General features: G+C 39.0%; 1 protein-coding gene across 1 annotated transcript in view; it reads right to left on the bottom strand.

The window, feature by feature from the left end:
* The window catches only part of LOC125269715 (embryonic polyadenylate-binding protein B-like), a 33,710-nt gene that overhangs the window by 549 nt on the left and 10,661 nt on the right, over positions 1 to 22,500 (bottom strand). Inside the window, exons 9-11 of the mRNA XM_048192668.1 lie at positions 7,444 to 7,546; positions 217 to 347; positions 43 to 116 (exon numbers count right to left, since the gene is read on the bottom strand). Of these exons, the coding sequence (XP_048048625.1) occupies positions 57 to 116; positions 217 to 347; positions 7,444 to 7,546 (294 nt within the window). The 3' untranslated portion in view covers positions 43 to 56. The remainder of the gene's footprint in view (positions 1 to 42; positions 117 to 216; positions 348 to 7,443; positions 7,547 to 22,500) is intronic.

The raw sequence follows: 22,500 nt of genomic DNA, 5'->3' as shown, positions 1-22,500 counted from the left end.
AGTAAGGCCAAATATTAAAATAGAAGACTAAACATTACCTGCCTTACAGAGCTTCCTCATTTAGTTGACAGTTCCTTGGCTTGATGAGCCTGAAGTACTGCTACTGCCTCTTCAACCTAAAAAAAATAATAATAATAATTTTAAAAAAAAAAATCATAATGATCAAACAAAAACTTATCTTTACAGGTCTTGAGTAATTTTTTTGAGTGGGTGAACCTTAGAGTGCAGGGACTCTGGAGACTCAAGCATGTGCAGAAGTTCAGAGTTGTCAATCTCCAGCAGCATGCCTGTGATCTTTCCTGCAAGTGCAGGATGCAGAGCCTGGATAAGTGGATATAGCCGCTCACCTGTGTGGGATGCAAGCAATTTAGTTATTTGAATTATAATATGATGTAGTACGTAGAACTTGTGTGCTATATTCTGTCTTTTGAAGTCATACAATAACTTTATCTGCCGTTTTACACTAAATAGTCAGACACTGTAAAGTGCAGCACTCTAGTCTTTTTCTTTACTTTTTAAGCAGTATTTCTCTAAAGAGGATGGATGTATTTGTTTTCAATGTATAAATTGAAAAAGTACTACAGAAGAGAGTAGTTTGCTCATATAGTTAACAGGGGTGTACAATCCCGGTCCTGGAGGGCCAAATCCATGCAGAGTTTAGCTTCAACTTGTCCCAAAAAACCTGCCTGGAAGTCTCTAGAATTCCTGGAATTCTCTAGGACTTGATTACATTGGTTCAGGTGTTTAATTGGGGTTAGACAAACTCTACAGGACAGTGGCCCATCAGGAGCAGGATTGGACACCCCTGCTGCTGTACTATTTCCTATTTCTAGTAATACCCTCTCTACTGAAGAGTATTGTTATTTTAAGTCACCATCACTGGTTTAAGGTGAGATAAAATGATTCAAAATGCACACATCTTCAAACCTTTAACGTCTCTGTCTGTGTCTCTGTCTGTGTCTCTGTCTGTGTCTCTGTCTGTGTCTCTGTCTGTGTCTCTGTCTGTGTCTCTGTCTGTGTCTCTGTCTGTGTCTCTGTCTGTGTCTCTGTCTGTGTCTCTGTCTGTGTCTCTGTCTGTGTCTCTGTCTGTGTCTGTGTCTCTGTCTGTGTCTCTGTCTGTGTCTCTGCCTGTCTCTCTGCCTGTCTCTCTGCCTGTCTGTCTCTCTCTCTCTCTCTCTCTGGTGCATGCTGGGAATTGGGAAGGGAATGCATGGGAGGGTGATCTAGGTGAGAGGAATTTTTCTTAAACTTTCACCGTTTCTTGCTTTTTGTTTTATTTTATTCAATTATTTAAACTGAAAAAAACAAAAAAAAACAAAACAAAAAAAACTGAGTTTGTTTTCCGTGAGAGTTGTGGCGTGTTGGAGGTAGGGATGGCGTCTCACACTCACATGAGTGTGCAGGCGTCAGGCCTGTCGCTCCGGCATGGGATTAGGTGTGTGACTCAGGCAGGTGTACCTGTAGAAGATGTGTTACTGGACGTGGCAGAACGTGTGGGCCATGAGAATATCGTCTCGGCGTCTAGGATGAACAAGGCCGTAGTGATATTTTTGAAAGAAGAAAATCTGGTCCATGTTTTGATCGAGAGTGGGATTTCGGTAAGTGGCTCATTTGTTCCTGTTCAACCTTTAGTTTCAGTCACGACGAAGGTGACTGTTTCTAATGTTCCGACTTTTATTCCGGATGCAGACATTGAGCGAGAGCTTTCTCGATTTGGAAAACTTGCCAGTGGAATTAGAACGATTTCACTTGGTTGTAAAAATGGCGCTTTAAAACATGTGTTGTCGTTTAGGCGACAGGTGTACATGTTTTTAAAAGAACCAACGCTGAATATTTCCTTTCGATGTGTTTTTGAGGGCAAGTCGTACATGATGTACGCGAGCACGGGAGAGATGAGGTGTTATGATTATTGGACATGTACGGCTGTCTTGTCCTCAGAGTTGAATCTGAGAATGAAGCAGGCCCTAGTAATACTTTAGACAAAACGAAGGAAAATGAAGTGCAAAAGAGTAATGTACCAAATGAAGTAGCAGCAGTGAATAATGATGATCAGAATGTGGATTCAAATTTGAAGGAAGGAATGATAATAAAAGATTCGTTCCCTAATAATGGAAAAGATACAGAGGAAGCTTCTGGTAGTAAGACAAAACGGGGAAAAATGAAGAAAGTTAATGTTGTAACTGATGCGACTGTTGAGAGAAGTAGTGTGGTACAGGGGTCTGAGCAAGGTGATACTGTGGAGAGTTCAGACTCAGTGAATACAGGCCAGACGGATGATGACGCAATCGGTTTGAAAAGTGAAGTTTTGGAAAGAGGAAGGATAGTATCTTTGATTAAGAAGGTGCAATCAGTAATGGTTGATGAGGAAGTGGATGATGATGATGACGATGATGATGAGAATGGTGGTGGGTTGTCTGATTTTTCAGACGTGTCAGATGTTTCGCAAAAAAGCTGTGAGCAGGTTTACTCACTAGATGAAATAAATTCTTGGATGAAACCTTTGGAAAATCTGTTGATGTGCGGAATTACTTTTCTGATCTGAAGAGGTTTGAAACTTCTGTTCGTCATTGGCAGAGGAAGGTTGGAGAAGACGAACTCAGTCAGAGAAAGAGATTTTGTTTAAAAAAAGTTTCTTGCAAAACTGCGAAGGGATAAAACACCTATAAAACGTAAATTCAAATAATTGAATCAATGGTTTATACATCACTCCGGATGACTTTACTACACTCTTTATTTCTTTCTGTCTCTCTTTTCTATCTCTTTATATTTTCTATGGAGATGATAAGGGTAGTCACTTTAAATATTAACGGAGGGAGAGACAAGAGCAAGAGAGCTTTGGTAGCTGAATTAATAAATATTAAGAATGTAAATGTTTCTTTTTTGCAAGAAACACATACAGATTGTAAAAATGAAGTAGAGTGGTGTAGATGGTGGGAGGGGGAGAGCGTCTTCAGTCACGGGTCAAATTTGAGTGCTGGAGTAGCCATTATATAAGTAAAACATAGTATGAATAGAGTTTCTAATGCTAATATTTTCCCTAACGGTTTTTCGGATCATCATACTGCAACCATAGATTTTAACATTACTGTTTTAGACCACCCCAGGTTTTATTGGCATTTTAATACAAAATTGCTGCAGGATAGGTCTTTTTGTGAAAAAATTGGTGATTTTTGGAAATTGTGGAAGTTGAATAAAGGTAATTTTGAAAAAAATGACACAATGGTGGGAGGTGGGGAAAACACAGATAAAGGTTTTTTGTCAAAATTTTTCCTACAATACTACTGTGTGTGTTAAAAAGAAAATTGAGCAGTTGGAGAAAGAAATTATTGGTATGGAAAATGTGATGGATGTAAATGTTTTGGGTGTATCCAATGATTTAAGGAATAAGAAATTTGAATTAAGATCTATTTTAGAGGAAAGAGCAAAGGGCGCTTTGATTAGAGCAAGAATTTCTTCTATTAAAGACATGGACTCTCCCACTTCTTACTTTTTCAATCTGGAGTGGAAAGCTGCACAACAAAAGCGTATTCTTCACCTGCGCAAGGAAAATGGAACATTAACTTCGAACCCAACAGAAATGAGGAAAATGGCAATGGACTTTTATGCTGATTTGTATGGTAATACTGACTGTGACTCTGAGAATATGGCAAAATTATTACAAGGACCTCCAAAGTTGCAACCTGGGGATAAGAAAAAGCTTGACACCATTATCAACCTTAATGAACTTTCAGAAGCAGTTCAGCAACTCTCCACAGGGCGTGCGCCAGGAATAGATGGTTTACCTGCTGAATTTTATAAGACTTTTTGGGCTGTTTTAGGTGAAGATTTTTATGAAGTGTTTTGAAAAGGGAATGTTGCCAACTAGCTGTCAGAGGGCGGTGATCTCTCTTTTACCAAAAAATGGAGACTTAGGTTTTTTTAAAAATTGGCGCCCTATTTCTTTGATGTGCTCGGACTATAAAATATTGGCAAAAGTTTTAGCCAATAGGTTAAAAAAATATTTACATATTGTGGTCAAAGGAGAGCAAACATATTGTATTCCGGGTCGCTCAATTATGGACAATCTGTTTTTAATAAGAGATGTTATTGATGTGTCTTGTAATGAAAATTGTGACGTTGGATTTTTGTCTATTGATCAGGAGAAAGCTTTTGACCGGGTGGGCCATGAGTATATTTTTAGAGTCTTGGAATCATTTGGGTTCGGGAATTGTTTTATTTCATGGATCCAATTGTTGTACAAAGGGGCTTCAATTATGCTTAAAATGGGGAATGGTTTGACTTATCCTTTGCCGGTGAAAAGAGGTATTCGACAGGGGTGTCCTCTCTCAGGGCAACTTTACAGCCTAGCAATTGAGCCCCTGTTATGCAAATTAAGAACTGGATTAAAGGGTTTCATGGTTCCAGGTGATCCAAGGGAGCTGAGATATGTTGTATCGGCTTATGCCGATGATGTAACTATTTTTGTTACTGGGCAAGGGGATATGTAAATATTACGTGAGAGTTTGGATATTTATGAAAAAGCATCTTCGGCCGAAGTTAATTGGCAAAAAAGTTATGGTTTTATTGTGGGCCAGTGGGAAAATGGTGGGTTACCGTTACTTCCTGGGGGATTGCATTGGGGCAGGGAAGGTATAAAAATTCTTGGAGTGTTTTTAGGAGTAGAAAACTATAGAAAGAAGAACTGGGAGGGTTTGCTGGAGAAGGTGTCTGCTAAGTTGTCTAAATGGAAATGGCTATTGCCAGAGCTATCCTACAGGGGTAGAGTTTTGGTTAGAAATAACCTGGCCGCCTCCATGTTATGGCACAGATTCAACGTTTTAGAGCCACCAGATGATATTGTTAAAAGTATCCAGAGAAAATTGGTGGAGTTCTTTTGGTCAGGACAGCATTGGATTCCTGCGCCAGCTCTGTATCTTTCAACTCATGAGGGGGGACAAAGTCTGATTGACATAAGGAGCAGGATCCACACCTTTCGATTACAGGCAGCGAAGAGACTGTTGTATGAGGAGGACGTGGGGTGGATAAATGTGGCATGCGCTCTGTTGAGAAGAACATCGAATCTGGGATATGACAAGCACCTCTTTTTACTGAAAGTTAATGAGCTGGATTTGAATCATTTGACTTCATTCTACCAATCCACGCTTAAAGTGTGGAGTATGACTTTTTCTGTGAGTAGAGAGATTTTGCGACCACAGGACTGGATTATGGGAGAACCACTGTTTCATAATTCTTTGATACAAACAAACATTTTGTCTTCAAGCAGTGTGAGGAACTGTTTGGTTAAAGCAGGATGTACAAAGATTGAACATCTAAGGGATGACAGTGGGTGGAGGACGGCAGATTCAATTCAGCACAAGACAGGAATACGTTCTTTACGTCTCTTGGGTCAGATGTTGGAGGAAGTACGCTCAGCACTGCCTGGAGCCTGCAGAGAAGCACTGGGAACGCTTTCGCAGGGATGGAGCTATAGTTTTCCAGCAATTCGGGTCTCTGCTGCACAGGAAAGTCCGGATAATGAAGTTACTTTTGTGTCCTTTAAAACTCCAGAGTTGGGATTATTTCAAGACATTTGTAAAAAGGCATAATACATTGTGTGTGTTAAAGTGTCTCATCAAACTGCTTTGAGAAGAGTTTAAACATGGAGGTGGACAGAAGTGTTCGGGCCAGACTTCAGAGGATGCTGGAGATCTCTGTACAAGCCTCCTATTGAGAAACGTACAGCAGATTTACAGTGGAGACTGATGTATGGTATAATAGCTACGAACAGACACGTGGCGCACCTGAATCCAGAAGTAGGGAGGGAATGTCCTTTTTGCGGAACAGAAGAAACGGTTGAACATTTGTTTATCCAGTGTGAGAGGTTAAGAGGTCTTTTTTATTTTTTAGAGGTTTGTTTTGAAAGTATGGGTGAGGAATTTTCCTATAAAGTTTTTATTAGTGGTCCAAAGTATAAAGTCAGTGATCGAAGAAAAGTGGTTTTGTTAAATTACTTTTTGGGAACAGCCAAGATGGTAATTTGGAGGACACGGAAAAATAAGATCTTGGGAACTGGTTCAATTGATGCAGAGAGAGTTCTGAAGGGGATGGTGGCTGCTCGAATTAAAATTGAGTTTGCTTATTTCAAATTAGTTAATAATATTATAGATTTTTCTGCAATGTGGTCAGTGGGGAGTTTTTTGTGTGAGGTCGGGGAGGATGAAATGTTGGTTTTAAAGATGTAATGAAAGGGCTGTAATCTGTATTGATTAAATTGTTTTTAATTTATTTTTAAATTATTTACAGTTTTGTAGATTTTTGAATGGAATATTGGAATGAAATATGATGAATGATCAAATAAATATGGCTTAAAGGTGGTACAGGGGATGTTTTCGTCGACTGAGTTTTTGAAATGAGCGCATGCGGAAGAACAACCCCCCTCCTTCAGTGTTTGTTTACCACTGGCATTCGCTGTGTTATTAAGCCGGGCACACATTTAACGACTAGCTAAAGCATTCTAAGACTGTGCTCAACATACAGCGATTGTTTCCTGCTCCTGAAGCAGATTTATATACTTTCACAAGGAATTTGAACACCGACTGTAATCGCAGACTGAACGCAACTGGCTCTGACTGGACGCGTTTGAGCGCGATCAGTCATAATAAGTATCAATTTACATTCATAATCGGCCTTACAATCGTTAAGTGTGCGTGCGACCTAAAGCCGTGGATTCATTATGTCGGACTCACCGCAGGTGACTCATAATCTGCAGTTGTTACTCCTGTCTCCTGACAAAAACATTGCATGTGGAGTGTGGAAAGTCACTAGAGCACGCAGCCGCGCGTCTCTCACAAGGAACGTCATGGCAGTGATTGACAAGCCAGAGGGCCAATCCGCGCACGTCTCTCACAATGGCAGTGTTGACAAGCCAGAGGGCCATTGGCTGATGTTTTTAAGGCCCTACCTTGTGCACAGATGATGTATATTAATATTATTACTTTCAGTGCACCTAATAAATAGTCTTTTATCAGTTAGTAAAGACAGTTTCAAGTAATATTGCAAAAATGTATAAAACAAAACATCCTCTGTACCACCTTTAAGCCTCTCTCTGTCTCTCTCTCTGTCTCTCTCTCTCTCTCTGTCTCTCTCTCTGTGACATATCAGGACACAAATGTGTAAAATGACATGGGTATGACATAGGTATTACAAAAAGAGGTGACTTATGAGGACATTACCCCATGTCCCCACTTTTCAAAAGGCTTATAAATCATACAGAATGAGTTTTTGTGAGAAAGTAAAAGTGTGCACAGTTTCCTGTGATGGTTAGGTTTAGGGGTAGGGGTAGTGTAGGGGGACAGAAAGTTTGTACAGTATAAAAACCATTACGCCAATGGAATGACCCCACAATTCACAAAAACAAACGTGTGTGCGTGTCTCTGTGTGTGTGTGTCTGTGTGTCTAAAGTACCCAGAAGTTGTTTCTGCTCTTTTAAGGGTGCAGCCGACAGCATTGAGGCAGTAAGGGGTTCCTGGCCTCTCACATGAACTGCCGGCTCTGTATTCTGGACCACCTAAAGAAAAAGAAATACTGTTATACTTCAAGTACATACATATTTCCCTATTTAGCTCGGTTCTATCAATACTGCATTGGCTCCCTATTAAACTATATAGATTTTAAAATCTTGCTAATTACTTACAATGCACTAAATGGTTTAGTTCCCCAGTACTTGAGCGAGATCTTAAAGGATTAGTTCACTTTCAAATTAAAATTTCCCGATAATTTACTCACCCCCATGTCATCCAAGATGTTCATGTCTTTCTTTCTTCAGTCGAAAAGAAATTAAGGTTTTTGATGAAAATATTCCGGGAATTTTCTCCATATAGTGGACTTCAATGGAGCCCAAACGGTTGAAGGTTGAAAAACCTTAATTTCTTTTTGACTGAAGAAAAAAAGACATGAACATCTTGGATGACATGGGGGTGAGTAAATTATCAGGAAATTTTAATTTGAAAGTGAACTAATCCTTTAACGCATCTAGAATATCAAAAATCAACTGCAGGTGGTAGATCCTTTTCTTATTTGGCACTTAAGCTTTGGAACAGTCTTCCTAGCATTGTTTGGGAAGCAGATATACTCTGTCAGTTTAAATCTAGACTAAAAACACATCTCTTTAACCTGGCATACACATAACACATTATCAATTTATATTTTCACATCCGTTAAAGGATTGTTAGGCTGCATAAATTAGGTCAGCCAGAAGCGGGAACACTTCCTATAACACCTGATGTACTCATTGCATCATAAGAATGGCATCTACGCTAATATTAGTCTCTCTGTTTATCCCGAGGTTTACCGTAGTCAGCCGGATCCGGGGCGTATCCAGATCAGATGGAGGACCTGCGCCTAGACACAACCACACCGCATCCCTGAAATGTCAGCTAGATTGTGTAAACTATCCCTTGTAAAGCCCTTATTGACACAACAGCCTACAACTAACCATACTGTCGTGATGAATCCGATCTTCAACCAGATGGAACTGGATTTAATATTTTGACTGTTCCGATCCCAATCTGACTTATTAAATTCTGCCTGAATCATAATCATGCACTGTTCGTTGTTGGCCAGAGGAGAACTGGCCCCCCCGACTGAGCCTGGTTTCCATTTTTGTCACCTGATGGATTTTGGGTTCCTTGCCGCTGTTGCCTCTGGCTTGTTTAGTTGGGTACACTTGACATTCAACTTGATATTCAATATGTTTTTGGCATGCCTGCATTGACACAATTCTATGCAAATTTAACTGAGCTGGACGATGACATTACCGTTTTCTCCAGAGCTGCTGTATAGATAAATTAACTACATTAATAACCAATTAACAATTACATTAACGATTAACATTAATAAACTTTTTTTTTAACAACAGAATTAATCAATACTGAACTTAAGCTGGACAATGACAATTTTCTTCTGGAGCTGCTAAAAACATTTTCCTGTTATCACTCTAAAGCTGTTTTGGCACAATCTGCATTGTAAAAAGTGCTATATAAATAAAGGTGGCTTGACTTTACTTGACTATTTAAATGCTCCTAAGTACTGAATCAGTACATTGCTGTGGTCTAAAACTAAACTTGTAAAGTGCTTATGCTTTCCTGTTGATAAAGTTTTTACAGTGTTTTTTTTTTAGGACTGTTTTTTAAATCCAAGTTTATTGAGAAAAAAAAAAAAAAAAAAAAATGAATGAGGAAGAATTTGTGTGTCATCCATTGTGCTCCCTCCGAGCTGATCTTCAGTTTCACTTCTTTTCCGATGTCCCACTTTTCTTTCTGATTGGCCAGTCCTCTGGCTCGCCATTGGTCAGACCAATGTTCTACTTAGAATGCATCTCGATATGGTCATGGTGTGAAGCTGCCAAGAGGTTCTTTTCGAAGTTCTGAAAAACATGTGCCCTGATTGGTCTGTGGGCATTTTGCAAAGTGGGGGAGGTGTGACAATAGTGTACACAGTGCTTTGGTGAGTTTGACAGCAATTTGTTTTTCGGAATATCACCTGTGCATTCAATATCGTCTCTGTCATCAACACTTTAATCTGCACAGTTTCGCTTCGAAAAGGTACAGTAAAAGCAAACACCTGTATGCTTGCTAATGTTTTGAGCCTTAAGTGGCTGACGTCATGTAAAACTGTGCAACGCCATTGATTGTGGGTTTAAAAAAAAAAAAAAAAAAAAAAAAAAAAAAAAAAAAAAAAAATCAACAATACGTGCACAATATTTAAGCTTTTACTCCAACTATAATGGGTAATATGATTAACGTAGTAAAGCAATGGTTATGACATTATCTTAAGACAGTTACTATACTCTACTACCGTTACTGTAGTTACTGTAGTAAAAAACATGGTTACATTTTCCACAAGGCTTTGAGGTGTGTATTATTAATATCTGCATGCATCAATATTCTGAATGTTTGGTTTTGTACTGTTACATTTGGCAAAAGTGCAGTTAACAAGAGGGTGTGAAAATGACCCAGCAAAGTTTAGCAAGGTCATGAACTTTACACTCACAGGTGTACACACATCTGTTCACATTCACAGGAAGCTGTATGACCTGTGTTTTCTTTTTTAAGAGAAAGAGATTTTGATTTGATTTGTTTTCATCTCATCATGTAGAAAATGGATTTCAATGCTCAGTTCCGTAGGGTGGGCCCCACTGGTGAGCTCACCCTTAAGCCCACCCTGGGTCTGTCATGGCCTGCTACAAGTGTGAAGGAGGCGGCCATTGCATGCATCAAATCACCAGCTTGTGCTGAGTGAGAGTGCCCTGCAGTTTGGCTAGTACCATTTAAATGGTTGCTGTCCAATGACATTGGGTATGCAGCCATGGTGGCTGCACATCAACGGAAGCGTGAGGGAGAGGACACCAACCAGTCTGCTCTTTTGAGGAACAAGGATGCCTTTCTCAGATATGCTGATACAGATATGCTCTTTACTGAGGTGATGGCAGACATCAGGGAGTGCCAGGTTAGAGGGGGCTCTGGCACACCAGCACCAGCTTCAGCAATTTGGCCAGGATGTCCTTTAAGTAAAAAATGCATTATGTTGGGGCTTGAGTTAATTGTGTATATCCCAATTTAGTGAGGAAGCACACAGCCAGACGGGGTACCAAGATGGATGTTCTGCAGAAGTACATGAAGAGAAGAGATGCTGATAAGACGCCAGAATAATGAATCGCACTTATTTTCATTTGTTTGTTTTTGGATTTTGTCTTGTAATTCAGCTGACTTGGGCTCATTAATGACACCATTGTCTTTAAAGCTGCTTCACAGCAGAATTTGAATCTCATATCAAATCTGATGAAGTTTGCAACAATGATTTTGTATTTCCCTGTTTATTACTGTGAAGCTGCTTTGAAAATCTGTATTGACTACATAAGGTTGACTTGACTAATTATTAACACTGTTCGTTCATCCTGATACAACAGTGGCCTCCTCCAGCTCAGCTTCTGCAGCAGAGGAGCCATCTGAAGATCTACTTGCGGCACATGTAAATGTTCCAGGATAGCATTACCTATTCTTTCGAGGATCTAAATTTGTGGCTTAATTTAAGAATAATGTTCTTTTGTACATTACATAACCTGTTATTATTATGTATTATTAGTCTTCAGATAGATGGTTTTGGAGGGGGGGGGGGGGTATTGTAATTGTATTATTACAATAATAATAATAATAATATGATATTAAAATTAATATGATAGTTTCTTCCTTACATCTGCTATAATACAATATGTCTCGAGAGTATGTATATTAGTTAATAAATACGTGGATACGCTGTTAAAAATAGATTGTCCTGATGGACTGGAGGCAATATTTTCGATTAGCATGCAAGAGATTCTGGGTTCGAATCCAGCCATGTATGATTTTTTTTTTCTCTCTCATTAAACCAAAGATGTTCGTCAGTGATTGTATATCAAGAGCAGGGACACGTTTATTTGTATTTTGTTTTGTGAGTCAACGTAACGAATAGAGAGTCTCTGCAACAGAACGAAATCAAAACAGTCAATAAACTATAAAATCCTCACGAAAACTTCAGTCAAGCCAGCTCGCGCGTCAACATGAGAGATCAGCCTCCTTACCTTAAAGTGTCAAATTCTCGGTTTCTGAATGGAATGGACGGTTTGGCTTGATTGACAGACGCTAACGTTCGGGCATGATTTATATACCATCGACCTGTCCTAAAACGTTAGCATGCTTTGATCGATGGTTTGGAGATCGCGTGTTTCTCCGTTCGAGAGCATTTCCTTTTTACATCCGCGACAAAACAGCTGATTATTTACGAACGAATCGCTTACAGAAACGTGAAAATGGTCTCATTTGAAAGAAAATATCCTAAGCTAAAAGATGATATAGTGTGACTAATTGAAGCAGCCCTTATCAAAAGTGAAGAAATGAAGAAAATGCACCGATTGGAAATACCATAAATTAATCTGGGAGATAGGACAAAGGGACGTGGAAAACCGCCAAATTGCAACGCTATCATTGGAGGACGTTATCAAGAAGGTGTTCTGGTCGATTGTCTTTAAAACATCACGACACGCGTCTTTTGGTGGCACAAGTTTTCCTGCACAAGTTCCTGCCGTAGAGACGGACTCTCTTCTTTATCTTCCGGTCATCTTACTTCCAGTTAACCCTCGTTTGAAAACCCCGCCGGAGAAACCCTCTCGGGAAGGACCAACCAAGCCAGGCGCATTGAAACTCTGCGAGAGAGGGCTGGCGCAAAATGCGGCATCGGCATCTCGCAGCGGCACTTCCGGCGGCATCTCCAGCGGCCAGGGACTTCTTCGGCAGCTCTCCCTACAGCGGCATCTCCAGCGGCCGCGGCATTGGCATCTCATAGCGGCACTTCCGGCGGCATCTCCAGCGGCCAGTGACTTCTTCGGCAGCTGTCGCTAGAGCGGCATCTCCAGCGGCCGCGGCATCGGCATCTAGAGCAGCCAGGGACTTTATTCGGCAGCACCTGCCGCTGGCCATTATAATTCAATGTTGTTTTTTGTTTTATTTTAAAAACTACATTTAATCAAAATAACATAATATACCAGAAGACCATCATTTGTAAGCATTTATCACAAATTTTGCTAATAACGTTCTGATGCTCCACTACATAAGAGAAAGTAAATCACATGTTTTGATAAAATAAAACTGCAGTGTTATCCATTGCTTTGAAATGCACATGAATATAAACTGATATTTTGTTAATACAGAAATTAATTTCTGATAGACTATGCTGCACAAAGCTGAAATTGCGGCATCTCGTAGCGGCATTTCAGGTGGCATCTCCAGCCGCCACGGATATTCTTCTAATTTTAAAAGGCTACATTGCAACAAAATAGCATTATATATCACAGGACTGTCATTTGTAAGCATTTATCATTAATTTTGTTATGTAGGCCTTTTCTGACGCTGCAGTTGCTATCAGAGCACGCTGAAATTACTGCGTGTGTATATGACTTATGGTAGCTATATAATGTAATGACAGTCCTGTGTATATAGCAGCTTAATATTAATTTCTTCAAACGTAGTTTTAAAGTGAAAATATTACACCGAATTAGCGGCAGGTGCCACAAACAGCGACAGCTGCCAGAGAAAGTCCATGGCTGCAGATGCCGCAATTTCAGCAATTTCAGCTTTGTCCATTGGAATAGTAAAACAAGAAACAGATTTTTAAAATCTAATGTTTTCCTAATAATAGAAAAATGTCCCTTTTTTTGGAAACCATCAGTAGAAAGTCTGTAATTTCATATATATTTCTTATTTTTAGACTTTTAATCTTGAAATTGACCTTTTGACCTTTCAATGGCCTCATTGTTTGTACTTAAAAAATACAAATAAAGTTACATTTATCTGATCAGTCCACACAACAAGAACATCATTCAACGTTAATTTATGTAATATTTCATTTTCTTTCCAAAAACCTTTAACAAAATGACCCTGTAACGGGGTGGTAACTGATGTGACGGGGTGGAATGGACGAAGTGTTTCTCTATATGATCTGCTGGTTTTAAACTTTAAAAACTGGGGGAGGGGAGATACCTTCAAATTGAGTAAAAAGTGTGTGAGTGAGTGAATGAATGAGTGAATTAATGAACCAAACATTGTTGCCAAGTCTGCATTTTTCCTGCGAAATTGGGCTAGGCTACTTTTACACTGTTGCCGTGGGTTGTTTTTCATGTCCGCGGGTTGAAGCGAGCCCAAATAACATGATATTTAGCCCTTGGAATGTAAATTTTACCAAAGGAAACCTGCCAAAAAAAAAAGTTTTACCCCCCCAGAATATGATTTTTATCAGGGGACATTTTGGGATGAAATTTACCACCACCGGGTGGTAAGTTTAAGCTTGACGGGCCCTGCCTAACATGAAAAAGCAACAAATAAACAATGTAAAAAAAATGTGCATAGTTGCCTTCTTTTGTTCTTGGTGGCTATAAGGCTCAAATGATGTCACTTAGGCTTTGTGATGTCATTTAAAGGAACAGAGCATTATTTATAGATAAAACAAGTTAGTGTGACGGGGTGGTAAGTCAAACTGAGGGACGTGCACAAATCATAAAATATTTACCAAAAAAATAAGGTTTATTGTGAATAAATATATTTTATGTAAACAGGGACACAAATATAATCCTGAAAATAGTATATGTTTGAAAAAAAATATATAACTTATTTGGTGATACTTTAGATGCAAGTGTCATGTTGGTTAACACGGACATGTGAAATTGGCTATGTAATAATGAAAAATGATTAAAAATAGTATGCTAATCTTCAAAAAAAAACAAAAACATTTGATCATATATCATGTTAAAAGAACACTTGAATTAATAACTTTAAGCTTTGGAAACAGACTTTGGGACATTTTTTGTGCCTTATGCATCTGATCAAACGTTGCTGACCCAAATAGCACCCGTTTCGTAGAATGACTCATATACACACGCAGTAATTTCAGCGTGCTCTGATAGCAACTGCAGCGTCAGAAAAGGCCTATATATTAACAAAAATTAATGATAAATGACAGTCCTGTGATATATAATGCTATTTTGTTGCAATGTAGCTTTTTAAAATTAGAAGAATATCCGTGGCTGCTGGAGATGCCACCTGAAATGCCGCTACGAGATGCCGCAATTTCAGCTTTGTGCAGCATAGTCTATCAGAAATTAATTTCTGTATAAATATCAGTTTATATTCATGTGCATTTCAAAGCAATGGATAACATTGTAATTTTATTTTATCAAAGCATGTGATTTACTTTCTCTTATGTAGTGGAGCATCAGAACGTTATTAACAAAATTTGTGATAAATGCTTACAAATGATAGTCTTCTGGTATATTATGTTATTTTGATTAAATGTAGTTTTTAAAATAAAACAAAAAACAACATTGAATTATAATGGCCAGCGGCAGGTGCTGGCGAATAAAGTCCCTGGCTGCTCTAGATGCCGATGCCGCGGCCGCTGGAGATGCCGCTCTAGCGACAGCTGCCGAAGAAGTCACTGGCCGCTGGAGATGCCGCCGGAAGTGCCGCTATGAGATGCCGATGCCGCGGCCGCTGGAGATGCCGCTGTAGGGAGAGCTGCCGAAGAAGTCCCTGGCCGCTGGAGATGCCGCCGGAAGTGCCGCTGCGAGATGCCGATGCCGCGGCCGTTGGAGATGCCGCTCAAGCGACAGCTGCCCATAGACAGTAAAAGAAATGGACACAGCGACCCCATTGGAACTCAATTGAGACAAGTGAAGCCCATTTTTAGCGATTTTTAGCACTTCCGTTTCTGACGCGCAGACTCAAACTAAGCTTGATGACGTCCGCAACCTGTCTGACAGATGTAAATCTTCTAGTAGCTGTGCGTGCAAACTGCCATCGTTAATCTTGCAGAGACGGCGAGCTTGAGCGGGGAGTTCTTTGGCGTGAGTAAGCAGGAGTAAGTATTCTGATTAATTATTTTGTATAGTATTTTAAAATGTAACGCCAGTACGCCATCTCTCTTGACATCTCCCCGATTGCCTGCGAGCTTCTCCTCCTGTCTGTACGGTAATTTCTCTACTGTGCGACAGAGAGTCGAGTGGTTATGACGCAATCGTTAGCCTATTTTTACAAAAACTGTATCTACGGGGCCATAATGTAACATAGAAGGTAATGGAGCCCTTTATACATTGTCGTGTATCTTTAGAAATAAATAATGGACAAATGGAGTCTTTAAACGCCTCAGATGTAAAGTTATTCACTGTCAAAGTGACGCCAAAATGAATGGGAGTCAATGGGGATGCTAACGCAAGTGAAGTTCTGCTACAAGATGGCGGCACCCGGCCGACTTCAACTTCCGGTCGACTTCCTTGGGCACTGCAGCTGCCGAAGAAGTCCCTGGCCGCTGGAGATGCCGCCGGAAGTGCCGCTGCGAGATGCCGATGCCGCATTTTGCGCCAGCCCCTGCTGAACTCTGCCGCACCCCGACTTGAACCATAAGCAAGTATTATAATTCCTCTGAAATTTGTTTAAATACTGGGTTTCCTTGCTGGCTCTTCAAGGTTAACTGTTGGAATTGGCCATTCTTTGATCATCTCTCTTTCTGACTTTTACTTTCACTTTGTATTAGGGCTGGACAATAATTCAATATCAATATATATCGCGATATAATTTTTTTCGATAACGGTGATATGATTTTTAAACATTTCCGGTATTTCGATATATACATTACAACATTTCTCACTGACGTGAGGCGCAGCCGTTAGAAAGAGCAGAACGCGATTGGCCATTGGCGTGATGACGTACACCACAGAGACACTCAGCCATCAGCCAGTGCTCAGCGTTAATATGGTTTGTTTAAAATAGCAACATGGAAAACAGACAGAGTTCAGATAATGTATGTTTCAGTCGATGGATGCGCAAAACGTTACAACAACGATAATCAAAAAGCGTGGACAAAACAGTCACTCTTTGTAAACTGTTAACAGCTAGTGCTCTCTGCTCTAATGTCCAGTCATTTACGCCGTCATCACCCGGGTGTTGATAGCGCGCGAGCGCAGGTGAGACCTGAACAGCACACGATGCTATCTGTTTAAACTAAACTCATTTAAGCTTTGCTGATTTAAACCTTCAAGAACAAGACGCGAAAGAGAACTCGCACGCGCTGTGAGAAGAAGCGCACACGCTTATTTCAGACAGCGCGCAAATACTGACTTCTCTTTCAAGTCTTGCGCTTCGGCGTACAAATTCATACAAAAATTAAGTCAACATGCCCGTCTTTGCGAGTATCCTAGCAAACATAGTCGGTTATGTCTTAAGTGAACGTATATTAGTCGAGAAAGAAAGGCACATGTGTAACAGTATATGTACTGGATCGTGCATGTCTTAAAGGGAAAAAAACTATTCCTGCTGCCTGTTTTTAATGTTAAATCAAACAACAAATAACAAAGAAATCACTCACTGCTCTTGACTGAATAGTTTTTGTAACTTCAATAATGATTCATCTTTATTTTATACAGTAAAGATAATATGCAGTGTTATTTTATATTTGATTACTTTATCCATTTTCTGTACCTGAAAACTACTGTTAGATACCTGAAAACCTGAAAAGCACTGTTTATTTTATTTGAATATTTGCTTTATTGTACTTATTTGTGATGTACTTATTTGCTTGTAGTTTGATCGTTTGTTCTTATTTTCTTTTTTTTTATTTGACAGTAGTCTTATTTTTAGGGTCACGGTTTCGGTACGGTACGGTTCGGTACCGAACTGTACCAAAACCGTGACCCTAAAACCGTGATATGAACCGAACCATGAGCAATTTGAACCATTGCACCCCTAGTGTCATCAACACTCAACAATGTCCCTGCCCCAGCAATGTGTTTTTGTTGTTTCTCGCTGTTTTTTTCTGTTTTACTGTTCACAATCTTTATCTTGGCTGAAGCACTTTTGTTTTAATCTATATTAAGGATAATAAAATCAGCCTACGTTATAGTTTAATGTTAAAGATATTAATATTACAAAAGTGAGTGAGTCTTATGTTTATTTTTTATGTTTGTATGAAGGCTAAATACAAATAAAAGCTGAACAAATTTATTTGTACTGTTTTTATTTCTAAAATATTATATAGTTTTATAGGAAGAGATTTCATAGATTTGGCAAATTCATTTTTCAGACGTTGTGGCCGTTCTTGGCAGTTTTTCTGAGGCTATTATATAGTTCATATCGATATCGGAATTATATCGTATCGACTGAAATTAAGAATTATATCCTGATATAAATTTTGGGCATATCGTCCAGCCCTACTTTGTATGTATCTATGTCTACTTGTGTACATTTATCCGTATAACCTTTGTATTACCCGTTCCGTATATTAAACACATCATATCCGTGCTTTTTGTTCACTTGCTCATTTAACAACAACCGAGTCAATTTAATGTTCTGATCCTAATATCCTTGCTTTACGTTTGGATGCCATCATAGAAATTTATCCTTGTGGCCAGAGGATAACATTTCTGTTGTAATAGTCTGTGGATAACTTACCGGTTTGCTGGACGGACCGATAGCTTTCTACATAATTATTAAACCAGAACTGATCATATATGTGATTGATTATAATTCATTGTAATTAATTCACCATATATGGTTAATTCCCCCTTGGGTTGGTATGCGCATATAATTATTCATAAAACTTTATGGATTATTATATTCATATTCCACCCATAAATTGATTAATAACTGATTAATCGCTACACCAGTGACATTAAATTACCAACCAAAAATAAACATTTTTATTCACCTTTGTTTCCATGATCAAACGATAACTGGGCTAAGCGAGGTGACAAATTTATCTCCATGTGATGGTGCACTTGATTAATTCATTTTACAAAAGTTATTCATGTCTTGCAAAGAGAAAAAGCATGGACTGCAAATACATTACCAACATAGGCAGGCAGAGCATGTGTAAGGCTGGGCAAGGCTTAGCCTTCCCCTGGGCAGACTTGAGACTAGCGTGGAATTCTCTCACTCAAACCACTGCCTGCTGCAGCTTCTAATTGCTTTTAGAGGGAAAAGCTACCCATAACTGCTAGTCTAGGATCAGTTTTCTCTGTAATAATAGGATATTGGTGAAACAAATTTGGCAAACAATCCAGTACACAGTACACGTGTTTGCAGTCTGTAGAAAATCAAAGGATTCTATTTTTGCTGTGTAGAGCAATATAGCCAATCACAAACATACCTTTTATTTTTTTAATGCAAGGGCCAATTAGGGGTGTTAAGTTAGTAGGAACTCCAGTGTTTTGAGCGGTGAGGGTATTCCGAGTTTCGCATGTTCGCAAATCCTCTCATTATAACAAACTAAGTTTAGACATTATGTAAATAAGATATTCATTGTGCAGTCAGCTTCATTAATTATAAGAGAATGCTGTGAGATCGATGAGTGACAACTTTTGATTATAAAGGGAGCGTTCTTCATGCACTTTTTGCCATGCCAAATCCCTCATACAGTATGGTTGTTTTTCTGTTAAATTTAACAGTGGTTTGTTAATAAATTTATCGGGAACATTTATGCTGGGATGTGAAGGTTGTACGATGACATGTGAATTAAAACTATAAGGAAATTTGTTTTTAAGGGGAAGCGCATCTCCTTATCCTGGTTCACCCACCACTTATGATTACCAACCAAACTAAAACACATTCTTTCCATGAGTGTTGTCCCGAGTCTCTCTCTTGCTGATACACCGGATGATTTTGGAGTTATGTAAAATGCAATTTATCATTGTGCAAAAAACAAAGCACAAGCTTTTGTGTCAGGTTATATTGTAATGCTAAATATAACAATAGAATTGTGTGTATTTACACCTCCCTGGGACCCGATGTGAAATCCACCAATCAGAGAGGTTCCTGAATCTCAGTCGTTTTTTGGATTGGAAAAATTGAATGGATAATATCTTGTTTTTTTCATCAGCACCTATGGTCACAGATGTAGGCAGTGAATTTGGGCAGGTCCTCATGTGTTGCCTTCACAGAGGGAGAGGCCTGCTTCCCATGTGCTCTGGACTTGTGGAGCACTACTGCAGAGCTGGAGAATCTCCTCCAAAAGGTCCTTACATGGACTGGGACTGCTGCTCTGCCACGGACAAAGGCAAGGCAGCCACAATGTTCGCAGAGTGGAACCAGCTGGTTATCAGGCTGCATGTGTGGTACTTTATGCGGTGGTTCTCAGTAGGAGTGAACAAAGACAGCCACCCGATGCAAAGCCTCTTCACGAAACACCTCTCCACTTGCATCCTTGAGTGGGATGTTTGGATGTGAAACGGCTAAAGTAGCCTAAGCAGTCGACAGGCTGCCAGACCACCACCAAGGAGCTGTTAAAGCATAGCCGTCACCATCGCACTAATGGGGCCCAGGAGACTAAGCAGCTCATTGAGGCTGTTTAAGGACTTCATGGGGGGAATAGACACCATGAGCATCAGGCTTCTGGACCAGAGGCCTCATGTATAAAACTTACCATAGATTTATGGTAAGTTTTACCCCCCTCTTGCTTCTTCGACTGTCTCAAGACATCTCTTGCTTTGTGGCCTCTCAGGCCAAGGCCTGTAGGCCTAAACCTGCACCCCAGCTATGTGCTTACCTAGAAGAGAGAGAAGACTCTTTCCCCACTAAGAGTCAAACTAACCACGCAAGTTTGCCATTTTTTCTTCATTCAACACAGGAGAAATCGATTGCAACTTCAGCACCATCGGACCGAACTCTAAGGACTTTCTACTGCAACAGTATACTCAGATGTTCTTCAAACAGCTAAGGCATAATGCAAGTATCGTACGATATACTAAATTGCTGCAAGTTAGTTAAAGTTGCAAACCCCTTTGTTAACAAAGAAGCTTTGTAATGATAAGCTGATGATTCTTTCCTGGTTAATGACTCTTTTCCTGCTCCCACTTTTGGTTTTACTCTATTACTTTTCATTTTACCTATATATGTGTGATTTGTGTGTATGTGTTTGTTAGTTTAGTTATGTGTCTGTGATTTAGTTAAAACTTGTGCACAATATATATTTGGTTCTGACTCCCTGCCTGCAAATAACTGTCACTTAAATGATTGATCTTGCTACACACTCTAAGCGCTGTAAATGCTAAGAAAGAATTATTTTCCGTGGCCATGAGAAGTACCCTTTTCTTAGAATTAATTAATACTGAGTGTTCACAGGATGAACTGATTGTAATGTTAATGTAGCTACATCAAGTTAATCATGATTAATTATGGATATTTGAATTAGTTAATCAAAGTTATGAATAATTATTAATAATTGAGCTAACTGGCTACATTACAATGTTTAATGGTACAAGACATTAGGAAAATGACTATAAATGCCGTCACATTACATTGCTAAAAATAATTCACTATCTTGTCTTATTTTAGAAAAAAAATAAATAAACTGTATATAATACTGTTCAGAGAAAGTTTTCAGTGAAGAGTTATTCTCATTATTTTCTACTGGTCAAATAGTATTTAATTGTTTCAAACAAATCAAATATATGCTATTTTTCCAATAAATGGTCAACATATATTTTAGGATGTTTATAAATGAATGAAAATCAATAGGCCATATTTTTGCATTATTGTCTGACTCAGCACATCAATGACATTTTAAAAATAAAACATGCATATCTTACAGCTTCCTTCAAAATCTATCCTTCAAATACAATGGTATTTTTCATAATCCTGGGAAAACCACGAAAGACATTATCATTAGGCAACTGTCTGTGCAAGACACCAACATCACACCTGCATTCGGCAGATGTTGTACAGTACTGTGTACAGTAGCTACTCTTTAAATGATCATAGAGCGATTCCTTCAGTGTCTGTCATTATGCCATTATGTTGCTTTACTCACGTGAAAATATTCTCTCAAAACATGAGTTCTGCTATTTAGAACACAATTTAAAGTGAAATTATCATGTGGCAAGCAATCCTCACTGTAGTTAAAACATTAAAACACACACAGCATGCCACAGGAAAAGTGTTCAAAAGCAGCAAACCTTTTTTTTGCAAAGGTCCCTTTAGGGACTCCTTATAGCTGAATGTGTCACAGTCTAAATTAATCTAATGTAAAACAAACAATAAAATATTTTATATATATATATTTTTTTTGTTGTTTATTTTTTATATTTCTTATTTAATATAAATATTTATAAAGTTAATATAAATATACAGTACCAAAGAGTATTTTCAATATTTTTAATGTAATATAAATATACAATTTCAAATATTGAGTATTTTAACTAAAATATTGTTTTTAATGTAATATAGAATATTCCATACAGTATACAATATTTACATAATTAAATATAATATTTTAAATTATATTAAATTAAATATTATATATATTTTTAATATACATATATTATAACAATAGCACATGGCTACTTAATATGCATGTATCTAGGGCTGGGCGATATATTGCATGCGATTGTCACGCGCATTTCGTCAGTAAAGCCGGTTCCCTGATTACCGCTAAATCGCCATCACCTGCTTTCAAATGGAGCGCAATTTAATAGAGCTGTAGTTCACTGACAAGATAGGCAATATCGCGTTCATTATCGAAGGCGATTCATCTGCGATAATGAACGCGATATTGCGTATCTTGTTAGTGATCTACGGTTCTGTCTATTAAATGCCGCTCCATTTGAAAGCAGGTGATGGCGATTTAGCGGTAATCAGGGAACCGGCTTTACTGACGAAATGCGCGTGACAATTGCATGTGATATATCACCCAGCCCTACATGTATCATACTTCAGAAAGCACATGGCTGCTTATGCAAGCCTCGAACTCCCTGCCAGGTCCGCCCCTCAGGCCTGCCTCCTGATTGTGCTGAATTCAGCAATTTCTTTAATTTTAACAGTAACAGTAATTTTAACGAGCATCCCTCAACCCCACAGGAGACCCCATTGGGGTTTGGGAGGCACTACCCTGCATTTCAGGGCCATTGTGTGCAACTTGTGGTGCTTGGGGGCCACAGATAAGATCCAT

Source organism: Megalobrama amblycephala, linkage group LG6, assembly GCF_018812025.1.
Source record: "Megalobrama amblycephala isolate DHTTF-2021 linkage group LG6, ASM1881202v1, whole genome shotgun sequence".
NCBI lineage: Eukaryota > Metazoa > Chordata > Actinopteri > Cypriniformes > Xenocyprididae > Megalobrama > Megalobrama amblycephala.
This window is presented reverse-complemented; position numbering and strand designations above follow the sequence as displayed.